Source organism: Trichomonas vaginalis, chromosome VI, assembly GCF_026262505.1.
Source record: "Trichomonas vaginalis G3 chromosome VI, whole genome shotgun sequence".
NCBI classification, from domain to species: Eukaryota; Parabasalia; order Trichomonadida; family Trichomonadidae; genus Trichomonas; species Trichomonas vaginalis.
In genome coordinates this window covers 18,908,745-18,931,835 of record NC_067208.1, presented here as the reverse complement: position 1 = coordinate 18,931,835, position 23,091 = coordinate 18,908,745, and the positions used below count along the sequence as shown (strand labels likewise).

General features: G+C 35.2%; 5 protein-coding genes across 5 annotated transcripts, besides 3 other annotated features; all 5 read left to right on the top strand.

The window, feature by feature from the left end:
- Positions 1-893: 893 nt before the first annotated feature.
- On the top strand, positions 894-2,960 carry TVAGG3_0890570 (uncharacterized protein; the record flags this gene model as incomplete). The annotated part of the gene is made up of 1 exon (XM_001306005.1): positions 1,518-2,960. The coding sequence occupies one exon, from the start codon at positions 1,518-1,520 to the stop codon at positions 2,958-2,960; it is 1,443 nt and encodes a 480-aa protein (XP_001306006.1).
- A 78-nt stretch (positions 2,961-3,038) lies between these two features.
- TVAGG3_0890560 (A-type inclusion protein-related family) lies at positions 3,039-4,856 on the top strand (the record flags this gene model as incomplete). The annotated part of the gene is made up of 1 exon (XM_001306006.1): positions 3,049-4,824. The coding sequence occupies one exon, from the start codon at positions 3,049-3,051 to the stop codon at positions 4,822-4,824; it is 1,776 nt and encodes a 591-aa protein (XP_001306007.1).
- Positions 4,857-4,921: 65 nt separating this feature from the next.
- On the top strand, positions 4,922-5,767 carry TVAGG3_0890550 (uncharacterized protein; the record flags this gene model as incomplete). Its single annotated transcript, XM_001306007.1, has 1 exon — positions 4,922-5,767. One exon carries the CDS (start codon positions 4,922-4,924, stop codon positions 5,765-5,767), a length of 846 nt encoding a protein of 281 aa, XP_001306008.1.
- A 63-nt stretch (positions 5,768-5,830) lies between these two features.
- TVAGG3_0890540 (serine/threonine-protein phosphatase 1 regulatory subunit 10-related family) lies at positions 5,831-7,996 on the top strand (the record flags this gene model as incomplete). Its single annotated transcript, XM_001306008.1, has 1 exon — positions 5,831-7,996. One exon carries the CDS (start codon positions 5,831-5,833, stop codon positions 7,994-7,996), a length of 2,166 nt encoding a protein of 721 aa, XP_001306009.1.
- A 232-nt stretch (positions 7,997-8,228) lies between these two features.
- Positions 8,229-8,265: a mobile genetic element.
- A 353-nt stretch (positions 8,266-8,618) lies between these two features.
- Positions 8,619-9,710: a mobile genetic element.
- An 827-nt stretch (positions 9,711-10,537) lies between these two features.
- Positions 10,538-10,575: a mobile genetic element.
- Positions 10,576-10,798: 223 nt separating this feature from the next.
- Positions 10,799-23,050, top strand: TVAGG3_0890500 (dynein light chain binding; the record flags this gene model as incomplete). The annotated part of the gene is made up of 1 exon (XM_001306009.2): positions 10,799-23,050. One exon carries the CDS (start codon positions 10,799-10,801, stop codon positions 23,048-23,050), a length of 12,252 nt encoding a protein of 4,083 aa, XP_001306010.1.
- Between the last annotated feature and the right edge of the window lie 41 nt (positions 23,051-23,091).

Here is a 23,091-nt window from a genome sequence, read left to right as displayed (position 1 = left end):
AAATAGCCAGAGACTACAATTACATTACCTTAGAGCAAAGTTCTTCCGAAGTCTCTCATTTGATGAGAGACCTCGGAAGAACTTTGCTCTATTCGAGTAAATTTACAGAATCCTACACTTTCAAGAACTAGGGAAGGGTAGTAAAAGCACTTTAAGGCAATATTCCTTATGAAGCCCCTCATTCAATGAGGGGCTTCATAAGGAATATTGCCCTATTCGAGTAAACTTACATCCCTGACATTTTGTGGATCAGGGTGTAGTAAAACATCGTATGAGGGATAATAATATAAAATCGTAGAGGATAATACTGATGTGGCCTCGCTTCTATACTCAAGCAGATGTATTGTATAAATGTCATAACACTTTTGAGTTTTGGGTTGTTTGGTTGGTGACCGTATTCAATCAACAGTGAGATATGCAAATTATGGAGTATATTCAAAGAGTATATCTTCTCTGAGAAATTCATCCATATATACAAGAATATGAGAATCAATAAATAATTATAAAACATCAGAATTATCCTTTTCCTACCTTTATTACAGATATCTCTCAATAAATTATAATTAATAAACATTTTCATTATTTAATTGTTGAACAAAAGTATTAATAGGCAATACAATTTTAATTTCAATAAAAAAAAATAAAAAAATAAAAAAATAAAAGGGGAAAAATTTCAAATTTTGGGGACAGTTTAAAAAATTCGTGCCAGTTGCCAGTTTCCCAAAAAATTCGTGCCACTGGCTGTGCCAGTATGCAGAAGCCTAATATACAATATTTTTTGATTTTGAAATCATATTTTTTATATCTTCAATTTAAAGCTGATAAAATCTCATATATTACGATAAAAATAATATAGTCATTGCAAATTTCAAAAAAATTGATAATGATTTTATTTCAAGAGCAACAAATAAATAGAATAAACATGTCTATGTGTATTCATAAATATTTCGTAATGGTTATTGTCTGTAATATCAAACAATAACAGTATTATAAGATTTCAAATTTCTATATCAAAAGTATATCAGGAAATCCCAGTAATTTTTTGACATTCAAATATCATTTGGTAAGAAAAGACATTTACTTCAGCAAAATTGCATGAAAGCAGATTAAAATCGCAATAAAATCTCTACACAAAAATTGTATTAGCCAATTTACTGTAAATTTCAACTATGTATTTGTCACTTGAATGAAATTTATGTAGCTGATTTTCCAATAAAAATTTTGACTGGATACTATCGAAGTGGATTTTGATTTTCTAATGCATGTATCTACATATGTAATTCATGATTTTAATCATTTTGGAAGCTATTCTATTACTATGGATAGCCTTTAACGATATTTACTGAAATCGTAATAAATAATCAAGCCGAAGAGGGTTCATCCTAGTAAATATCCATTTAAAAAGAATAGATGAATATGTTCTATTGCACTATCCCAATAAAGATGTACTTGATAAAATACATAGAGAGATAAGAGATAAAAAACGTTATTTTGATATTTGTCAAAAATATAAAGTTATGAGTCTCAAAGATTTTCCTGCTGTTTCAAGATATGATTCGACTCCTGGGCCTGGAGCTTACGGCGATGATTTGAGGTCATCGTTTGGTAATCAATATTCTATTGGCTTTACCATTCGACCAAGATATCAAGAGAAAAAATCTCTCACAGCCAATGTTGATTATATGCCACTTACAAGTACCCTTGGCGGCAGGAAATCAGCGATTGGTCCAAGATACAAAGATAGAGCAATTCAAGATACCGCAGGACCAGAATTTTTACCAAATCCAAAAGAATACTTTACAAAATCTGTAAAAATTAAAAACAGGTATAAAGATCCAGATACTTCTCATTTACCTGGACCCGCTGATTATTCAATTCAAGATCTATCTGGAACTAAGGTACCCGCAATGGTTTCACGCGGCCCTATTGTACTAGATCTTGTTCCTGATTCACCTGGTCCTGCGGCATATTCAACCAGAAGTAAAGTTGGTAGCGATACTCCCCGCACCGCAATACGCCCAAGAACAGGTCAAATGGAATCAAGAGATAAGAATCCTGGATACACGTACAATCAACCTAGTAGAATTGGAAGTGGAAGTCCAGCTTGGACGATCTCTCGTCGTGATAACTCACGAAATTCTATAAATTTTCCTCCAAGTTCAGCTAGCGATTACAATAACCAAAACGAAGATTTTGGTCCGCCAACAAAATTAAACGGAAAGCCAACAAAAACCGCAACTTCTCCTAATTCAACTCGAAGAACCAAGATACATTCAGATGTTCCCGATAATGATGCTAGTGCATTCAATAATTCATCAAATAATCAAAACTCAAATGCAGATTCTTCTCGATTATCTAATAGAGGCGGATTAAGCACATCAAGACGTTCTCACAATACAAGGAGCAGTAATAGCTCAACTCCTGGTCCTGGAGCATACGAAATTACAACAGAATTCAGCCACAAAATTGGCCCAGCAATCAGGCCAAGGACTGCAACATCCAGATCTATAAATGACTGCAATGCGCCATATGAAAATACTCGCCGCTTTCCCGAAGTTAAACAAAAGACTATTGCTCCTCAATGTAGAACAGATTTTACTGATGTTGCAACTGTTGATTGTCAACATGTAGTTCTCCAATCTACCTTAGATCAACGTGATATTAAGATCGGCCTTAAGTTCCCAGAGAAAACTGCTCAACCTATGCCTGGACCAACTGATTACTCCCCTGATAATCCATCATTCAGGTCATTTAGTGCCTTTTCAGTTAAAGGACCAATGGTTAGAGATGATTGGCTGCCAAAAGATCTTTCAGTGCCTGGACCAGGAGCCTATGACATTCGCAGCGGAAATAACTTGCCAAAATGGACAATAGGTGATAAATCAAGACTTTCAAAAACACGGTCTACTACAAGTGACCTCAAAGGAAGAAAATCTTCTCAAGCACCAAATCAATTGTAATTTTTTTTTATCTTTATATTAGAATAATAAATTATTTGTTTGTATATTGTTAATTGAACTTATAAAAATCATTTGTTATATTTTTTTTATGTTTAGGAATCGGCTCCTTTCGACATATTCTCGAAAGGAGCTGGAGGATATTTTTATCGAGGAATGTATGTCTTTAGATGAACTTGCTACGCAACTTTTCGATCTAGAATCAAAGTTAGCAAAATCTAAATCAAAAAATCGAGTAATTGAAGAACAAACAGAAGCAACAAATCAACCAGAAACAAATATATCAGGCAAAGATATGCCAAAAATTAATAAAAAGATCAAAAAGGAAATAAAAAATCTTTTATATCAAATTGATGAACTAGATTTAACTTTAAGAAGGGTAGAAGTTACGAGAAATGAAGAATTGCGTGAATTAAATTACTTTAGATCTTTTTTTGTGTTCCCAAACAAAAAATATCGTTTAGATGATTTCGAAAATCATTCACCTATCCAACAAAAGCAAGATGTTATTGAAGAACTCGAAGAATTATTTAAATTAAGCAAGGATTGGGACTCTAAAAATCAATATTTAGCAGCAATCAAATTAATGAAATTGGATTTAGACTCAGCAATATCATATTTTGAAAAACAAAACACAGATGATAGTGAATTGATTTTTCAAGAAAAAGCTCTTAAAGATAAAATTTCAGACTTGGATCACGAAATCTTAATCTTACAAGAACAAGTCGATAAAAAGAAACAGCAAAAAAAGAAGATGAAACAAAGAGTCAATGAGCTCGAAGATAAACTCAACCAACAAATCGAAAATGAAAGAGATCATTATCTTCAACGAACAGCTCTTGAAAATCAGATAAAAAAACTAGAATCACAGCTACCAGAACTAGATAGCCTTCAAACAGAAATAAATGCCCTCCAAAACTCTAAGTTGAATATAAAATCAGATATTGGCAGAGAAAAATGCCGAATTGCAAGGGAATGTGGGTTAAAAATAATATCTAACAACCTAGAAACAATGGACGATGATATAGAAATTGATCAAATGCGTAGGAATGTAGAAAAACTGAAATCTTCAATTAAAGAGACAGAAAATATTGTAAAAAACAAGAAAGAAGAGTTGGAAAAAGTCAAAACATCAATTAAAGAAGCAAATGATTCAATACAAATTTTAAAAATAGAGTGTTCTGGGATGAGAGACAAATTTTACACCTTGTACTCAAAGTGCCCTCAAAATCCATTTGAAGACCACAAATTTATGTATTTTTTATACGATATGATGCATGAAGGGATGACTCTTGATGATGTAAATGAAGTAATCAGACAAATTGAGATTTTGGAGAAGAAAGTATCATACGAAGATCAAAAACTCAGCAAAATATCGAAACTAAAGAAGATTTTGAACAAAGAATTGTACGAAATAACCATGGCTCAGCGCGAAAGGTATAACGATTTTAAAGATCAAATAAACTACACAGAAGTCAACAATATATATTTATACGAAGGCCAGGCAGCAGTACTCTTTACTATCTCCGACATTTTCCTCGCCCTGAAGCCACAAGACTATGTTTGCCTCAAATTTGATTTCTGCAAGAACGAAGCAACAACACAGATGTTCCACTTTTCGCCGCAGATAGAGCCGATGCAGCTCCTGTTCACGTGCGAGAAATCAGGGTTTGTTATTGAAGTAGTGACAAACGGACTATCGATATCTCTGTTGCGGCAAAATGGAGATGTTATCGGCTCAACAATTGTTGATGTTACAAAATTGGCCGCAGAACAAGAAGTTTTCGCATCTGTTCAGATTCTTTTCCATGGAGTGAATTGTGTTTGCGCATTTCATTTGAATGCAAAGTTATTAGCACCTCTTTAATCATATTATATTGTTTGTTAAACTCTAAAAAGTTCAAGTAATATAATTTTTTTTTCTGAAACTGTACGTTAAAGATATGAATTTAAATTTTCATTAGATGATAGAGTTTGATGATACAAGTGATTACATTTCAGAAAGCAGTAGCCAGCAAATTATTGATAAACTCAAATATCAACTCAAAGAAGCAAATGCAGAAATAGAACGCTTGAAATCTGAAATATTTTCGTTCAAAGAAAAGCTTATTCATGCAAATAGTGAAATTAATAGACTTCAAAAACAAAACAATCAAAATTCTCAAATAAATGCAGAAGTTATTGAATTTAAATTAAAACTGCAAGAACTAGAAAAGAAAAATAGATCGCTTATGGATGAGAATGCACTTCTTACTCAAAAAATGCAACAGGAAGCAATATTTAATTCATGTTCTAAAAATATCGAACAAAATATCTTACCTACTAACACAACTTATACTCCTAAACCAGACATAACATCATTAATTAGTCAACAAAAGGCAGAACTCGAAATTCGAGATCGTAAAATCCAAAATCTCATAAAGGAGAACGTACTGAATAAAAACACAAATTTAACTACAAGAAGTCAACCTATAAAGCAACTGTCTAATCAAAGCCCATCCCAGCTTCAGATTGTTCAAGAATTCCAATTACGTGAGAGAATGACTGAGCTTCAGAAAGAAAATGTTATATTAAAGCATAAATGCAAACAACTATCGCAGAATTGCAAAAAATATCGAAATTCTTCCCAAAATCAAGAAAATCAAAATAAAGGAAACCAAATCACATGCCACAACTGTCACGCTGATGAAATATTAGCGACATTACTCCAAAAGGAATCGTATGAAAAAAAGATACAGGATTTAGAAGAATCTTTAGCGAATGAAAAAGATAAAACTTATAAACTAATGCTAGACAAATCTCGGCATTAACTTTCCGAGATTTTCCCAAAAATAACGTTTTTTTTTGAAGATTTTTTTTGCAAGAATTTTTAAATGAAAAATAGCACACTTCCTCCTCTATTCTCATCAAATAAAAACATTAACTCAAGTTTAAGGAATTCGAAGAATGGTTTAAAAGGCTCATTGTTCTCAAATCTCGTTTCTTTAAATGAAATTCAAAAAGCAAAAGAAGACTTTGCATTTTCTATGCAAGGCGAATCAAACACAATTGATAGAAATATTAGTCGTCGCCAATCTACTTTAAACGAACTTGATTTAGAATTTCGACCTCAAATAATTTCAATTCAAAAACAAATTGAATCAAACAACAAATTGATTGAGATGTTTATTAACCAAATCGAACTTATCAAAACAAAAAATATTTTGAAATTAAATAACAAATCCTCAGATCTGCAGAATTTTTACAATAAACAGTTAAAAAATTCAATAGATATGAAATACAAGCAATCTTCTAAAGTTAGTAATTCAAATAATTCAATGTTAGAAGATATCGAACAAACATTTTCATCCTCTTTACACGAATCTAATGATAAAATTGCTATTTTAATGACTAACTCAGACAGAATAGCCAATGACACATCAATTTATTTCAAAAGAGCCACAAATTATATAAATAATTTTTCACCAAAATTCTATGAAATTCAAACACATATTAACCAATTAGAGTCAAAATATGATTCATATATTGAATTACAAAAACAAAATCGCGATATCAGCAATGGACAGGAAGATCTTGAATCTTTGTTAACAAATTTTCAAGGCAGTGGAATGGAAGAAATAGTCATTCATGCAATAGAAGATTTTCAGAATAATATTAGCAGAAAAATCAAGCAAATCCAGAAAAAAATAATGGATCAATCTTCGAAATTAGATTCTCAATCAGAGAGTTTGAAGTCTATTTTAGAGATAAATAAAGAACTGAATAGAAAACTTGTAACACAGCAAAAGAAAATAATATCCACTCAAGAAAAGATCGAAAAGGACCAAGAATTTGTTGAAGAACTTGATAAACTTCTTCGGAAATTCGAATCAAGTCAAATCAACAGCAAACCATTAGAGAAGAAGATTCCTGAAAAAGATGAAATCATAGAAACCTTGAACTCTGCATTTGATATCCTGCAAATGAAGTTTGATAAAGAGATACAGATATTGGAAGCAGACATTACCAAATTCATCGGAGAAGACACAAAACTTACTGATCAAGCATTGGAAAAAAGCAACAGAATAGTTAACGAACTGAATGAGAAGACAGTTTTTGCAAGAATTGACTTGATTGAAGAGAGGATTTCCTGGTGTCGCCAAAGACTTGACAAGTGGAGAGCTGAGGATACCCTAAAGAAGGTTAACAATGTTGAAAATATGGAACAAATTTCAGAGAAAATAAGTAGTGCTGAAGATAAACTTAATGAGGTGGAGTTATTTCTTGAGAAAGAAGAAGGCGAGGTAAGGAAAAACTCTGCTGACAGAAATGTTCAAGTCGAACAAATTACTCAACTAGAGGATGAACCGCCATTAAGTGAAGTACAAAGAACAAGCAAAGATAAAATAGAATTGGAAATGAAGAATGTTGATTCTAGAATTTTGACATACAAAGAAAATGATGAAGAATGGATAGAATCTATGGATAGATACAAACCAATGGAGTTATCTGAAGAAGAAGAGGCAGAAATTAAAAGTAAATTTAGGGAGCTTTTTGAACAGAAACAAATTAAGGAAACAGAAAAAGGAAGAAAATTCAATAATAACAAGCTCTTTGATGCTACAACAAAAGCTCCGGTTGTTGTTAATCAAAAGAACGATGCAGATCTGCATGATGAGCAGAAAGAAGAAAAAACAAGAGAAGTAGGAGAAAAGAAAGAAGAGGAAGAAGAAAAGAAAGAAGAGGAAGAAAAGAAAGAAGAAGAAGAAAAGAAAGAAGAGGAAGAAGAAAAGAAAGAAGAGGAAGAAGAAAAGAAAGAAGAGGAAGAAGAAAAGAAAGAAGAGGAAGAAAAGAAAGAAGAGGAAGAAAAGAAAGAAGAAGAAGAAGAAAAGAAAGAAGAGGAAGAAGAAAAGAAAGAAGAGGAAGAAGAAAAGAAAGAAGAGGAAGAAGAAAAGAAAGAAGAGGAAGAAGAAAAGAAAGAAGAGGAAGAAGAAAAGAAAGAAGAGGAAGAAGAAAAGAAAGAAGAGGAAGAAGAAAAACAAAGTTCGAAAAAGGACTAAGTAATTTTATATGAATATTGTCGTTTTAATGCTTAATGTTTGATGTTTATTTTAAAATATGTAATATAAGTTTTTTTTGAATTTAACAGTGCTCATTTATTTTTGCATACAACAAAATTCAAAAATAGCAAGTTTAGTCATATCACATGCATTCAGTAACTAGCGTTCAAATTTTCACAAATATAAAATATAAAAAGGATATTGAAAACCCCTTAAACTAGATTACCATATGTAATAAACAGAAATTCATCAAAAGTGACAGCTCTCAATTTTTTGACATTTGTAAATTCTAAATTGAATGAGAAAAATGAAATAATACTAAGCATAATACAATATTCTAGATTTAATTATAATTAGGAAAAAGTTAGTTTTGAGAGTACTTTTCATAGGCATATAGAATGAAATCTTCTGAAAAATAATATCACATAAACTCATATTATTTTCTAATATATAACTATTTTATATAAAAATCAAATTCAATGATCTTAAAAGCGAAGGATAAGCCTCAAAATTTACGAATATAATGAGTGGGAATATAATGCTTATCTATCATAAAACCATATGAAATATCAATTTTTGCTTTACGCCTAATTTTTGACGACAATTAGCAAAAAATGTTAAGGGTCCACTGTAAGGCCAAATAAGGCCTATCGTCATCCCAAAAATATTGCTCAAGATGGTGTTTTACTCAGACCCAAAACTTAAAAAAACACAAAAAAATTAACTTTACTCTTTTGAGATCCTTATCAGATGTGCAACAATTTGATGCAGTATCGCAATTCGAATCCGATTTTTTAATGTAGATGTACTCTAACATTCTTGAAAAAATGCAAAATGATATTAATTAAGCTTTTCATTTCTGTATCATACACGAAACAAAATCATTTATTATACTAAAATTTATCAAAGTTTGAATAATGAAAAAAATAATATCTAAATTTTTACATTGAGTCGGCTATTGATATGGTCAATATTAAATCGTTTAAAAATGGCATTGGCCAGAATAATACCCACTAAAATACACTTTTTTTTAAATGTTATCAATTTGTTATGGTATATCTTTATGATAATGAATAAAATGCTTATCTTTCATAAGTAAATACATAATTTATGCTGAAACACAAAAAATAACACGAAAATTTTTTGCCAACATTTCAAAACTAAGGATAATGTTTTGAATATATAAACAATAATACTTTGTCTGGAGAATTAAATTTGTGCTATCCAATTGTCAATTCTTTGAATTTTTTATAAAAATGCACGATATTCCGACATTAGCCTCTTTAAATATAAACTACATGCATCACAATATTAGTATGTAATGGCATTAAAGCGAATTTCCTAATTTCTTCTCAATTTAATTCCTAGAAAAACTTAGGAATTAATGATTGGAAATAGGTCAAAAAATTCCTAATATAAAATTCATACTTATAATAAAATCAAAATTCGAAAATATCTATTTTTCAAAACATGCATCCAGAAGCAAAAAAATAGGAAAAAATCATGTTCTTATAAAACTCGCTGATTTTGCAATTTTTATGTGATTTGAAGTAATAGAATATATTATCATCTTATTAAAACATATACTTCATTGTTACATTCACAAAATATTAATCAGAACACTAGGAAAAGTGGATTTTCGAAAAAAGACGATAACGATTATTTGCAAATCGCCTCTCAATTTTGAGAGACTTTCAATTTTTACAGTGGACCCTTAAATGTTAACACTCAGTCCATTTGAATATGAAAAATAAAATTGACTTTGATTAAATGTTTTTATTTATCATGCAATTCTTCTTGCGACCAAAGATTTGAATAAAATTTCAAAAAATAAGATAGCTTAAAAAATAATATACGGTAGTGTTTACTAATAGATGAATAGTATATAAATTCTATTAAAATGGATTTGATCCAAAAAAATATATAAAATTTGATCATAAATAAAATCGTTTTAAATTACTTCTTCATTTAAATTATAACAATTATTTTGGTTTTATATTTTTTGGATCAAATCCATTTTAATAGAATTTATATACTATTCATCTATTAGTAAACACTACCGTATATTATTTTTAAGCTATCTTATTTTTTGAAATTTTATTCAAATCTTTGGTCGCAAGAAGAATTGCATGATAAATAAAAACATTTAATCAAAGTCAATTTTATTTTTCATATTCAAATGGACTGAGTGTTAACATTTAACATTTTTTGCTAATTGTCGTCAAAAATTAGGCGTAAAGCAAAAATTGATATTTCATATGGTTTTATGATAGATAAGCATTATATTCCCACTCATTATATTCGTAAATTTTGAGGCTTATCCTTCGCTTTTAAGATCATTGAATTTGATTTTTATATAAAATAGTTATATATTAGAAAATAATATGAGTTTATGTGATATTATTTTTCAGAAGATTTTGTGTTCTTCTTCAAAATTTTATTTTTTTATTAAAAAGAATCTTTACAAAATATACATTTACTTTAATTAATATTTAAAAACGTGCTCTATCAAAAGTTCCAAAAATTCAATATTTTAGCTTTTCTGAGGTGTCACTTTTGATGGATTTCTGTTTACAACACCATAATCATTGATTTTTGCAATAATTTCATTTTTATACTCAATTTGGAAATTCATACAAAGAAATTGCTTTGGGGGAAATTTTTGTAACGAAAAATCAATTGTAAACTTTACATTTTAACACAATCCTTACATCATAGAAATTTTAAAACAGAATTTTATTCTTTTTGATTCTTTAACCCAAATTTGCATTTTTTCTTGTAACATCTTTCAAAGAATTTTTGATGACTGATCGCTTCTCAGGACGTCGCGAACGAATTTTGAATCAAGAACATGCGATGAATGAGAAGAATGATCATTTTAAACGCATTGCAGCTAAGTTTGCTGAAGAAAATCCAACTGTTCCTTCAATTGGGGAGTTGGAACTTCCTCCAACAACACCCGAGCCACTTTTTGATTCAATACCACAACCACCTTCAAGCACTCGTCAACTCAAATCACCTCGTAAAGTTAAAACTAATAGTGAAGGTGTGATTGAGGCTCCATTTCAAATTCGTCCACCAAGATCACTAAATGACGATCAGATACCGTTATCAGCTACTCACAAAACATATAAACGACTTGGTGCCACAAATCCTGCTTTCAGCGTTCCTAAATCTCCAAGGGCAGGACAATTTCGACCTTTACCTTCACTTAAGGAAAGCATACCAATTCCTCAAGATACCATTCTTCCTCTTGAAGTCTTTGACGATGCCAGCTACATGGAGTTTCCTATCGAAACACTACTTAAAAATCCCGCGGCGTTTTCCCGCTTTCAGGATGCTGCCGGAGATATGGTTTGGAAGCCATGCAAGTGTATTGGGTATGATAACGAGAAAGAACTTTTCACTATCGAGTATGGCATCGCAAAGAAGACCAAAAATGTTGCAAGATTCAATATAAGGTTTGCAATAGAAAATGAAGAAAAATTCAACAAAAGAGTTGAAGTAGCCACTTTATCATGCCATAAATTCGAAATGCTTACTAGATTTAATGCAAGAATTGATGCTCTCGACGTTACTAACATTTCCGAGATTTCAGATAAACAAAACGAAAGCATCGATGCAAGAATCGCATGCAGTATTCCCAAAAATTACAAAAATCTTCATCAAAATCTCTTAAGCGAAAACAAAGAATTATTTAAGCGACAAAACAAACGACTTTATTACATAAATGACTTAATTAACAACGAAAATTTACCAGACCGCAATGAATTTCTTGCATTACTTGAACAAAAAACAGAAAGAACAACTTACGGTTATCCATATCGATCGGAATATGATTTTCAGCAATTACTTAAGACGTTTTCGTCAGCATTCCTTTACTCACACTCATACCTCCTAAAAGCTCTTCAAAAGATATCAAAAACCTTCGTAAATACAGCACTCACAAGATTTATGGCCCCAGGATACAACACCATCCTTCCACTCGATGACTATATCCAGAAAGAGCTTACACAGATTAAGGAAAGCAGTGCCTCATTTAAGTCCATTGTGCAGAAAACAATAGATATGGTTATTACTGAATCATTGTCAAACATAAACAGCCCAACTGATACTAATGTGCAGAAAGAACTCTATCAAAGAGTTATTTCTCTATCACAGAGGATCCTGCATCATAATTTGCTGGATTCCATCACAAAAACTCTCGAAGATTTTGCTAATTCTATCGAGAAATACAAAGATATGAAAGATAATATGATTCCTGCTCAATTTTTGGTAACACTCAACTTGAATGAAGAAAAACAGCTTCAAATTTCACCTTCAATTGAAGAATTTCGGACAAAATTTACATCAATTCTTCAGAAATTCGAAGATTCTGCTGCTACAATACCAGAAATCAAGTTCTCTATCATCGATGTTAAACTGGACACAGTATCTTTCGTGGATATCCTGACGGAGATCATCAGAAAGCGGAAAGAGGTGATTTCGACGTTCGAAACAATTCTCTCGAGGCTATCAGATTTTGTAGATAGTCACAGATCCCTCGAACAGGTCATCTGCCTAAATCCAGAGACATTTCCATCAGAGTTCGATCCAGACGGGAAGAAGACAATTGACGAGTACTTGCAGATGCTTACTTCCCTTCGTGATTCCCTCGAGATTGTCTCTATCAAGTTGCAGGACTCCTACAAGATTGGCATGTTCCAGCTCGAATGCAAGGAGTTCAAGAATTTAACAGTTAAAATAATTGAAAAACTTGTCTTATCTCTTTTCGAGAGAATGAGGTACTTCGCTCAGAAAGAAACTCACTCGATGATAGATAATCTGAGAGACTTAATTATGAAAGTGTCAGCAACGACAAACACCCCTGAGGAACTCGGAAAGCTGAAGGAGTACATGGACAACGTGGCACAGAACTCCAAGGAGAGACAAAACAAAGTAGAACTCATGATGAGGAGGTTCGAATTCCTCGAAGCCCATCACTTCTCCATTGATGACGAAGACACAAAACAAATATACATTCTTAGAGGCCTTCCGCGAGAGCTAGACCACGCAATTGAAGCAGCAGAGATAAAGTACAAGTCTGAGAGAGTGAGAATGTTTGAAGAATTGAAGCAGAATGAAGTTAAGCTTGATGAGGACACAGAAGTAGTTTCGAAGGAGATCCCTCCATTCCTGTCCAAGTTCACAGACTTAGAAATGACTATTGATGCAGTGGATGCCATTGCTGAAATTCAGAACAAAGTGGTAGAGCTTAGACAGAGACAAGACAAATACAACAGACAAGAAATTCTCTTCGACAGCGAGCCGCAGCCATCAAAGAAACTCTCGAAATTGATGGAAGAATTCGCTCCAATCTACTTGATGTGGACACTTGCTGGAGATTGGAATAACAATAACAACAGTTGGCGAGACACTCCTTTCAATCAGATCAAGTCAGAGGGAATGAACCAGTTCTTAGTACTGAGCCAAAAGAAAATAGCTAAATCGAAGAAGGATCTATCAGCCAGGGATGAAATTGTAAAGAAAATTTTGATACCTCTCGGAGATCAAATAGACCAGTTTAAGAAGAGGATCCCTCTGATATCCAAATTGAGACACCCAGGAATCAAAACAAAGCACTGGGAGCAGATATCAAAGGTTGTCGGATTCAAAGTTCAACCATCGATGGAGATGAGTTTGCAACAATTCCTTGATTTGGATTTGGAGAGATGGCAGAAGGAAATATCTGAGATTGCTGGAATCGCTGCACAAGAGTACAACATAGAGTCAATGCTCGACGCGATGGATCTGGAGCTTCAGGAGAAGAACTTCAACGTGCAGCCATTCAGAGATTCAGGTTCTTTCATCTTAGCTGAAGCAGACCAAATCATTTCGCTGATAGACGACCAGCTTGTTACTACACAGACGCTTTTGACATCGCCATTCATACATGCTGTCAAGAAAAGAGCAACAGAAAGACTTCAGTTTCTGAGAAGATGCCACGAATCGCTCGATGCATGGATGGAATGCCAAAGAGGCTGGCTCTACCTGCAGCCAATTTTTACTGGAACTAGCATCCAGCAGAAGCTGCACCAGGAAGCCAGAGACTGGCAGCGTGTTGACAAAATGTGGACACTCATTCTGACACAGACTAAGACACATCCAAGTTTTAACAATGTGATGTCGAGAGATCATTTGTTCGAAGACCTTTCGGACGCAAACAGATTATTGGATTCAATCACACAAGGCTTAAATGCCTATTTAGAGGCAAAGAGACTTGGATTCCCAAGATTCTTCTTCCTTTCCAACGATGAACTTATTTCGATACTCTCTCACACGAAAGACTTCGATCAAATTCAGAAGTCAATGAATAAACTCTTCGAGTATGTCCAGACAATCACTGTTAGCAACAGCATGATGATCTCACACATGAACGACGATGGACTGGAGAAAGTGAAGCTGATAAATGAAATCAACGGCGACACTCCAGAAATCGAAGACTGGCTGAATGCATTTGAGAAAGAGATGCAAAACACACTTAAGTACAATATTAGAGAGGCAATTCCAGCCGCAGATAAGAAGAGGAGTGAAGAATGGCTCGTAGATTTCCCAGCACAAGTTATCCTTACAGTTAACCAGATATTGTGGACAACCCAAGTGACTGAGGCCATTGAGAATGCAAACATCAAGTCAAAGAACCTGAGCAGCCTGATGAAAAGGTTCCTTGAGAACTTAAACGGGTTGACAGACATGATAAGAAAGCCATTGAATCCAGCAACAAGACAATGCATCTCTTGCATGCTCATTTTCGAAGTTCATAACAGAGACATTATTCAAAAGCTAATCGATGAAAATATCGATGACACAGAAGATTTTAAGTGGGCGCAGCAGTTGAGATACTATTGGGAGAATGATACTGTTATGGTGCGATCTATCAATAACGATTATGAATACGCTTACGAGTACGCAGGCAACTCCGCAAGATTGGTTATCACTCCATTGACAGATAGATGCTACCAAACACTTCTTGCAGCGTTCAAGCAGAATATGAGTGGAGCTCCAAGCGGTCCTGCAGGCACAGGAAAGACGGAGACAGTGAGAGACTGCGCAAAAGCACTAGGAAGACCATGCGTAGTCTACAACTGTTCAGAAGAAGTCACTCCTGAACAAATGTCACAATTTTTTGCCGGTTTGTCAAGCAGTGGAACATGGAGTTGTTTTGATGAATTCAATAGAATCAACATAGAAGTTCTTTCTGTCATTGCTCAACAAGTGAGATGCATTCAAGAAGCAATTGCAGCTCATGCTGAAACATTCCAACTCGATGCAAGAAAACTCAAACTCAATATGAACGCTGCCATTTGCATCACAATGAACCCAGGTTACGCAGGAAGAACTGAGTTACCTGATAACTTGAAAGCTTTATTCAGACCTTGCGCTATGATGGTCCCTGATTTTGTGTTCATTTCAGAAATCATGCTTTTCTCTGGTGGATACAACACTGCATCACAATTATCTGTTAAATTAGTTGCACTCTTCGATCTCTGCAGGAAACAGCTTTCAAATGCATACCACTATGACTGGGGCTTGCGTGCAATGAAGGCTATTCTTTCCACAGCAGGAAAGGCGAAAAGAAACAACTTACAAGCGCAAGAAGCAAAACTGCTCTTCGAGTCAATCAGAGATTGCACCAGGCCAAGGTTAGTAAATACGGATATTCCTCTCTTTGAAGGAATTATGCACGACGTATTTCCAGAAGTTGTTTCAGAGAAATCCCTCGATATTAAAATGAGAGATTACATGATCGAATCATACATTGAACAACAGACGCAACCACTTGATCTCTACGTGAAGAAATGCAATGAAATCTACGAGACTACACTTGTTAGGCATGGCATTATGTTTGTTGGCGGCGCAATGGGCGGAAAATCTACTGCATGGAAAGCACTTCAAAAGACTCTAGGAAAACTTAGCAAGGAAGGAATTGGAAAAGCAGCGGCTACATTCATTCTTAATCCTAAAGCAATTTCCATTCCAGAATTATACGGTCTATTCGACCCTGTCACAAGCGGATGGACAGATGGCGTTCTCTCATCGTTTATTAGAGATTGTTCAATGTCAGAGCCAATAGAATGGAAATGGATAATTGTTGATGGACCAGTTGATTCGTTATGGATCGAGACAATGAACTCATTGCTTGATGATAACAAAGTACTTTGCTTGTCAAACAACGAACGTATTTCATTGGGTGCACACTGCAAGATGATGTTTGAGGTAGATGATTTATCTCAAGCATCTCCAGCCACTGTCTCAAGATGTGGTATGATATATTTCGACCCAGTAACTCTTCCATGGACGGCAATTGCTGATTCATGGGTCACATCTTGCAAATTCCAAGAGATAGCAAAATTTGTTAGACTTCAAATGGAAAAATACGTTCCAAGAGTATTGACATTTGTTCAATGCGATGCAAAAGTTGCAATCGGTTCTAACACTTCTTTCTTCGTTAAGAACATGCTGAATATCATAGACTGTTTCTTCGATATTATGAGAGAACCACAAGAAATAATTTCAGCTGACGGAGAAGACCCAAGACAAGTAGATCCTCTAGATCATACTCTATATTTCTCAAGATACACAAAGAAGAGAGAAAACACATTTGGTTACTTTGACCAAGAAAATGTGAAACCAATTTTCGAAAAAATACTCTTGTTTGCAATCATTTGGTCATTTGGTTCGATTTTAGCAGAAGACAGCCGCTCATTATTTGATAATCTTATGAGAGATATGCTCGATAAATCAAGCAATCAATTCCCTGATGGAGCATCTTGTTATGATTTCTTTGTAGATATAAAGTCGAACGAATGGTCACCATTCGTCGATGGAGAGCTGGGAATCGAGTTTATTCCTAGGGATAAACTTGAGAACTCAAAGAAGAATCCCGTCGAATCAATTTTCATTCCAACTCCAGAATCATCTGCAATGATTTTTGTAACAAGGCTTTTAGTAGAGCATCAGCACAATGTCTTGTTCCATGGCCCTGAGTCATCAAAATCTCTGACTGTGCAGAATCTTTATGCTAATGTTCTCTCAAAGAAATTTGACTGCAAGAATTTACCAATTGCAAATTGCTCAACGGCCAAAAACATTCTTCACGTATTGAGATCTTTCATGCACAAGCACCATGGTGTTTATGGACCATTGGTTGATCAACAGCTTCTTATTTTCTTAGATAACATCGGCTCCGTTAAACCTGAAGTATATGGAGCTCAACCGCCATTGGAATTGATCAGACAGTTCTGCGACTACGGGGGCTGGTACAACACAGCCAATGTTGAATTTCAGAGAGTTGTTGATACAACGTTAATTGCCGGAATGGGCCCTGCTGGATCTGGTTTGTTCTCAATTCCTGAGAGACTGATGAGACATTTCAACTTAATCCACTGCCCGAAGATGAGACTTCAGTCAATGGAGAAAGTCCTTAAATCACTTCTCAAGCTAAAGTTTGTTGGCTTCCAGGATGAAGTCCAGGAAATATTCAGCAAAACAGTTGATGCTGCAATGGAGATCCACAAACAATGCGTTGAGAACTTACTTCCTATTCCATCAAAGTTACATTATATTTTTTCTTTGAGAAACATTGTTAGAGTCATCAAAGGCATGCTTTTAGTCAAACCAACAGATATACCAGATACGAATTCATGGGCACGACTATTTAGCCATGAAATGATGAGAGAATACAATGACAGATTTAACGTCGACGAAGACAGAAAATGGTTCTTTAATCTGATCAAATCAACGCTTAAATCAAAGATGGGAATTGACTTTGACACTGCCTGCCCTAAGGGAATCTTGATGTTCAATGAGTTTGCAGACAGAGCAGGAAGGTACAAAGAGATTAAATCCAAACCAAGTGATGTCCTACAGACTTGCAGAGAGATGCTGGAAGATCACAACAGAGATGCATCGAAACAACTAGATATCGTAATTTTTGACGAAGCAGTTGACCACATCTCCAATTTAAACAGAATATTGACACTTCCTAGAGGACATGCGATCCTTGTTGGTGTCAAATCAAGTGGGAGAAAATCTCTAGCACGGCTTTCTTTGCACATGTCTAGTATGGAATCATTTGAAATACAGATAACAAGAACTTATTCATTCACGGAATGGAGAGAAGATCTGAAGAATCTGATGAAGAACATGGGAGTAAATGACACTCCAACAGGATTTATTATCTCTGATGCTCAAATAATTGGAGCGTATCAACTAGAGGACATTTCTAATATGCTGATTCATGGAGAAGTGCCAAATTTATTTGCCCGCGAAGAAATGGAACAAATCAAGGCAGATATCATAAACAACGAAATGATCACAGATGGAGATCCTTGGAAGTTGTTTATCGACAGATGCAAACAGCACTTGCACATAATCTTAGTTTTCTCTCCTTATGGATCGACTTTCAAGGAATCAATGCTGGCTTTTCCTGCTCTTCGAACTGAGACAACAATTGATTGGTACATGCCATGGTCAAGAAATGCTTTGGAGTCTGTTGCAAATGCCGCATTCTCAAAAGCGAATGTTTCAAATATAAAGAGCGTTGTGAATGTTTGCGTTGAGATTCATAAGTCAGTGGAAAGGGCTGCTGACCGATACCTCAGAGAAGCAAAAAGATTCACTGCTTGCACCCCTTCAAGATATTTCGAGCTCCTGAACAATTTTGTTGAGAGACTGAGCGAGCAGCAAGAGGCCGTTCAAGAAAACATCAGGAAATACGTTGGTGGTGTCGAAAAAATTACGACAACAAGAGAGCAGATCAATGTACTTAAGAATGAACTGGATGCCGCAATTCCTGTCTTGGAGAAGCAAAAGAAGGAAGTTGAGGAAATGCTTAAAACTCTGCAGGTGAAACAGAAGGAAGTCGAAGGAACTAAAGTAGAGGTACAAAAGCAATCAGATGATGCTGCAGCAGAAGAACAGAAAGCTCAGGAAAAGAACGCGATCGCACAGCAGAAATTGGCAGAAGCACAGCCAATACTTCAGAAGGCTCAAGATGCAGTCGATTCAATGGATAAAAACTCGCTCGTCAACATTAAGACATTGAAGAAGATTTCCCCAGCTCTAAGAGAGACATTTGAGGCCATATGCATAATTTTCCAGAGATCTCCAAGAAGAGTTGATGGACCCACTCCAGGAACTAAAGTTGATGACTATTGGCCAGAAACATTAACTCTAATTAATGATTCGAAATTTGTGTCAAATATCAAGAATTTCGATGTTCCAAGTCTGCCAAAGACAGTCATAGACAAACTCAAGAAATATGTTCCAGCCGAAAACTCAGCTCGTGAAAGCAAATTAGAGGATATCATGAAAGGATATAAAGCTGTATCAAACCTATACCTGTGGGTATGTGCTTCCTACGACTACTGGGGCGTCTACCAGACAATTATTCCAGTTAAGCAAGAAGCAGACGAAGCAGCGCAAAAACTTGCTGAGAGCCAAAAGAAACTAGCTGAGAGCAAAGCTTATTTAAAGAGTGTTGAAGACCAACTGGCAGAGCTACAAAAGACATTTGACAAAGCTATGGCTGAGGAAAAGGCACTAGCAGACGATGTCGCTCATAAACAGCTTCGTCTCGACAGAGCTCAGAAGATTATGAGCGGCTTGAGTGGTGAGACAACGAGATGGGAAGCTTCTGCTGCCAATTTGAAAGAGACAGCTGGTTTCTTATTAGGAGATACACTGCTGTCAGCCGCATCAATGACGCACTTGGCTGCATTCTCTCCTTCATTTAGATACCAACTGATCGAAGAGTGGAAGACGTTCTTGGTAAAAGAGAATATTAAACACAACGAAAGGTTTTCAATTGAGAAAAGTCTCGGAATCGAACAAATCATCAGAGATTGGGTCGTAAAAGGACTACCAAACGATTCACACTCAATCGAAAATGCAATCATTATAAACAACTCTAAGAACGCATTTCCGCTTCTCATCGATCCACAATTAAGTGGTACAAAGTGGCTGAGAAATGTCTTAGGCGAAAAATTGAATGTTCTTCGATTTGACCAACCTGACTTTCTCCAGAGATTGAAAGGCTGTGTATCTTTTGGATTGAGTGTTTTAATTGAAAATATCGGACTGAAATTGGATCCATTGATTGAACCAATCCTATCTCGTGAAATCATAAACAATGATGGCCAAAAGAAAATTGCACTTGGTGGCGAATATGTCTCTTATTCAGACGATTTCAGACTGTATCTTAGCACCAAATATCCAAATCCACATTATTCACCTGAAGTTTGCTCCCAAGTAACATTAGTTAACTTCACCACAACTCAGGACGGTCTCTCTGATCTCCTTATGAACAACCTTCTTGAAGTCGAGAGAAAGGACTTGGACGAGAAGAGAATTCAACTGATGGAGGCAAATGCTGCAAACATGATAAAATTGAAGCAGGTTGAAAACGAAATATTGCAGATTGTTTCAAATGCTGGAGCAGATATTCTCGAGGATGACACTGCAATTGAGACGCTTCAGAAGGCTCAGAAGACATCTCAAATGATTGAGCAACAGATGATCGCATCAAAGAAAACAGAAGAACAAATATTAGACTTTAGAACTAAAATGATGCCTGTTTCTGCTAGAGCCGCCCTTTTGTATTTCTGCGCATCAGACTTCCAGGTCATCGATCCCATGTATCAATTTTCCTTGAAGTGGTTCGTCAACATATTTAAGAATGCCGTCATTAATTCGGAACATCCGCAAGATGTGAATGAACTTGTTTCAACATTGAATCTTGCAATCGCAAGGAGTTTCTTCCAAAGCGTTAGCTTCTCTCTTTTCTCAAGACACAAACTTCTGTTCAGCACATTGATGGCCGTGAGAATTCTAATGAGCGAAAACAAACTTAGGCAACAAGAACTTGCCTTCATGTTGCAGCCAATGACACAATCACAAAAGATTCCAAATCCAACTAAATGGCTTCCTGACGAAATATGGAATCTTTTCGTAGTTTTGCCTTCTCTGAACGAAATATTTGCTGCTTTAGTTGATAATTTCAACCAAAAAGAGGAGGAGTGGAAGACTTTTTACAAGTCAAGCACACCAGAGAATGACAACTTCCCATACAAATCAAATTTAAGTCTCTTCCAACAGCTTGTCGTTTTGAGATTTTTCCACCTACACAGAGTTAGAGAAGGACTGAGAATCTTCGTCAGTGGAAGCCTTGGAAACGAGTTCATACAGCCTCCACCACTAAACCTCTCCAAAGTTTTCAAAGAATCATCACCGCTTTCCCCATTAATTTTCATCATCACTCCAGGTATCGATCCTCAAGACGAAATCATCAACGTCGCACAGTCTATGGATCTAGAAAAGTTCCTTAAGAGCTATTCACTGGGAAGAGGAAGAGGTGCTGGAGCTGAAGCACTCATTGAAGAAGGCGCTGACAAAGGCTACTGGATTTTGCTGCAGAACTGTCACTTAAGCTTGTCTTGGATGCCGAAATTGGAGACAATTATCGACAATCTAGATCCAGAGAAAGTATCACAAAGGTTCAGGCTATGCTTAGTCACAATGTCAGATCCAAACTTCCCAATAGGAATTCTTTACCAAGGATCCAAACTAATTTATGAAATTCCAAAGGGAATCAGAGAAAACATGATAAGAGTTTACAGCGGAATATCTGCAGACGAGTATAAACAGGAATACACAGAAATGGAAAGAAAACTCACATTCCATTTGTCTTTCTTCCATGCAGTTGTTCTGGAGAGATTACTGTTTGGATCTATCGGATGGAACATCCCTTACGAGTTCAATCCAAGTGACTTAACTATCTCTAGGAAGCATCTCAGGATGTTTTTGTCTGAGAACTCAGGATATGTTCCATATGATTCGCTAGGATATGTTATTGGTGAACTGAACTACGGAGGAAGAGTTACAGACAAATGGGATAGAAGACTTCTTTTGACACTACTAAGAAGATATTTCAGCCCTGAAATAGAAAAACCAGACTTTACTTTTGGAGAAAGATACAAATCACCAGTTTTTTCAGACGATGTAAAGCAGGTAGAAGATATTCTCCAGAAATGGCCAGTGGTTACTGAAGGAAGTGATGTTGGCTTGTCTGCAAATGCTTCGACAATCACGGCAAGGAATACTGCACTTGGAATATTTAACTCTCTTATAGAAATCCAACCCACATTAGTTGCTGCTTCTGGATCAATCAGCGAAGAACAATTTGCTCTTTCTCTCGTCGAAAAACTCATTTCTCAAGTTCCTCAATGCTTCAATATCCACAAGTTCACGCAAAAATTTGATCTAAGTGACACAATCAACACTGTTCTACACCACGAGATACTCCTTTACAACAAACTTTTGGAATACATCATATCTTCTCTCATTCAGCTTCAGAAAGGCTTGAAAGGTTTGATTGTCATTGATAACGAACTTGAAATCCTAAACAAGAGAGTCCTTTCGAACAAAATACCAGAAGCATGGCTTGTTCACTCGTTCCCAAGTATCCTGACATTGTCTTCCTACATGGAAGATCTCAATTTTAGAGTTTCATTCATTGACAACTGGATTAGGACAGGAAGACCAAATGTATTCAAGATTGGTGCTTTCTTCCATCCGGAAGAGTTTTTGACAGCAGTTTTGCAAGTTTACGCAAGAAAGCATGTCGTTCCATTTGACAAATTGTCATGGGCAACCACTGTTACCAATTCAATGCATGAACAAGACTTCGCAAAACCACCAGAAGAAGGAATCTATATCCAAGGTTTATTCTTGGAAGGAGCCAAGTGGGATTTACAAAATTCAAAATTAGTCGAATGCGAACAGAAAGAATTAATCGCTTCGATGCCAATTGTTCATTTGTACCCAACTCAAGATAAGAACTTATATGACATGACAAAGACATTTGAATGCACAATGTACCGAATGCAAAATAGAGGCAGTGGTGCAATGGGACTTCCAAACTACATTATGTCATTGTTTATCCCAACACCTGATGTATCTCCTGATCATTGGATTGAAAGATCAGTTGCTACATTTATCACTGTACAAAATTGATAATTTTTTTTGTTTTGATAATAAATATGAATTTTTTTTAT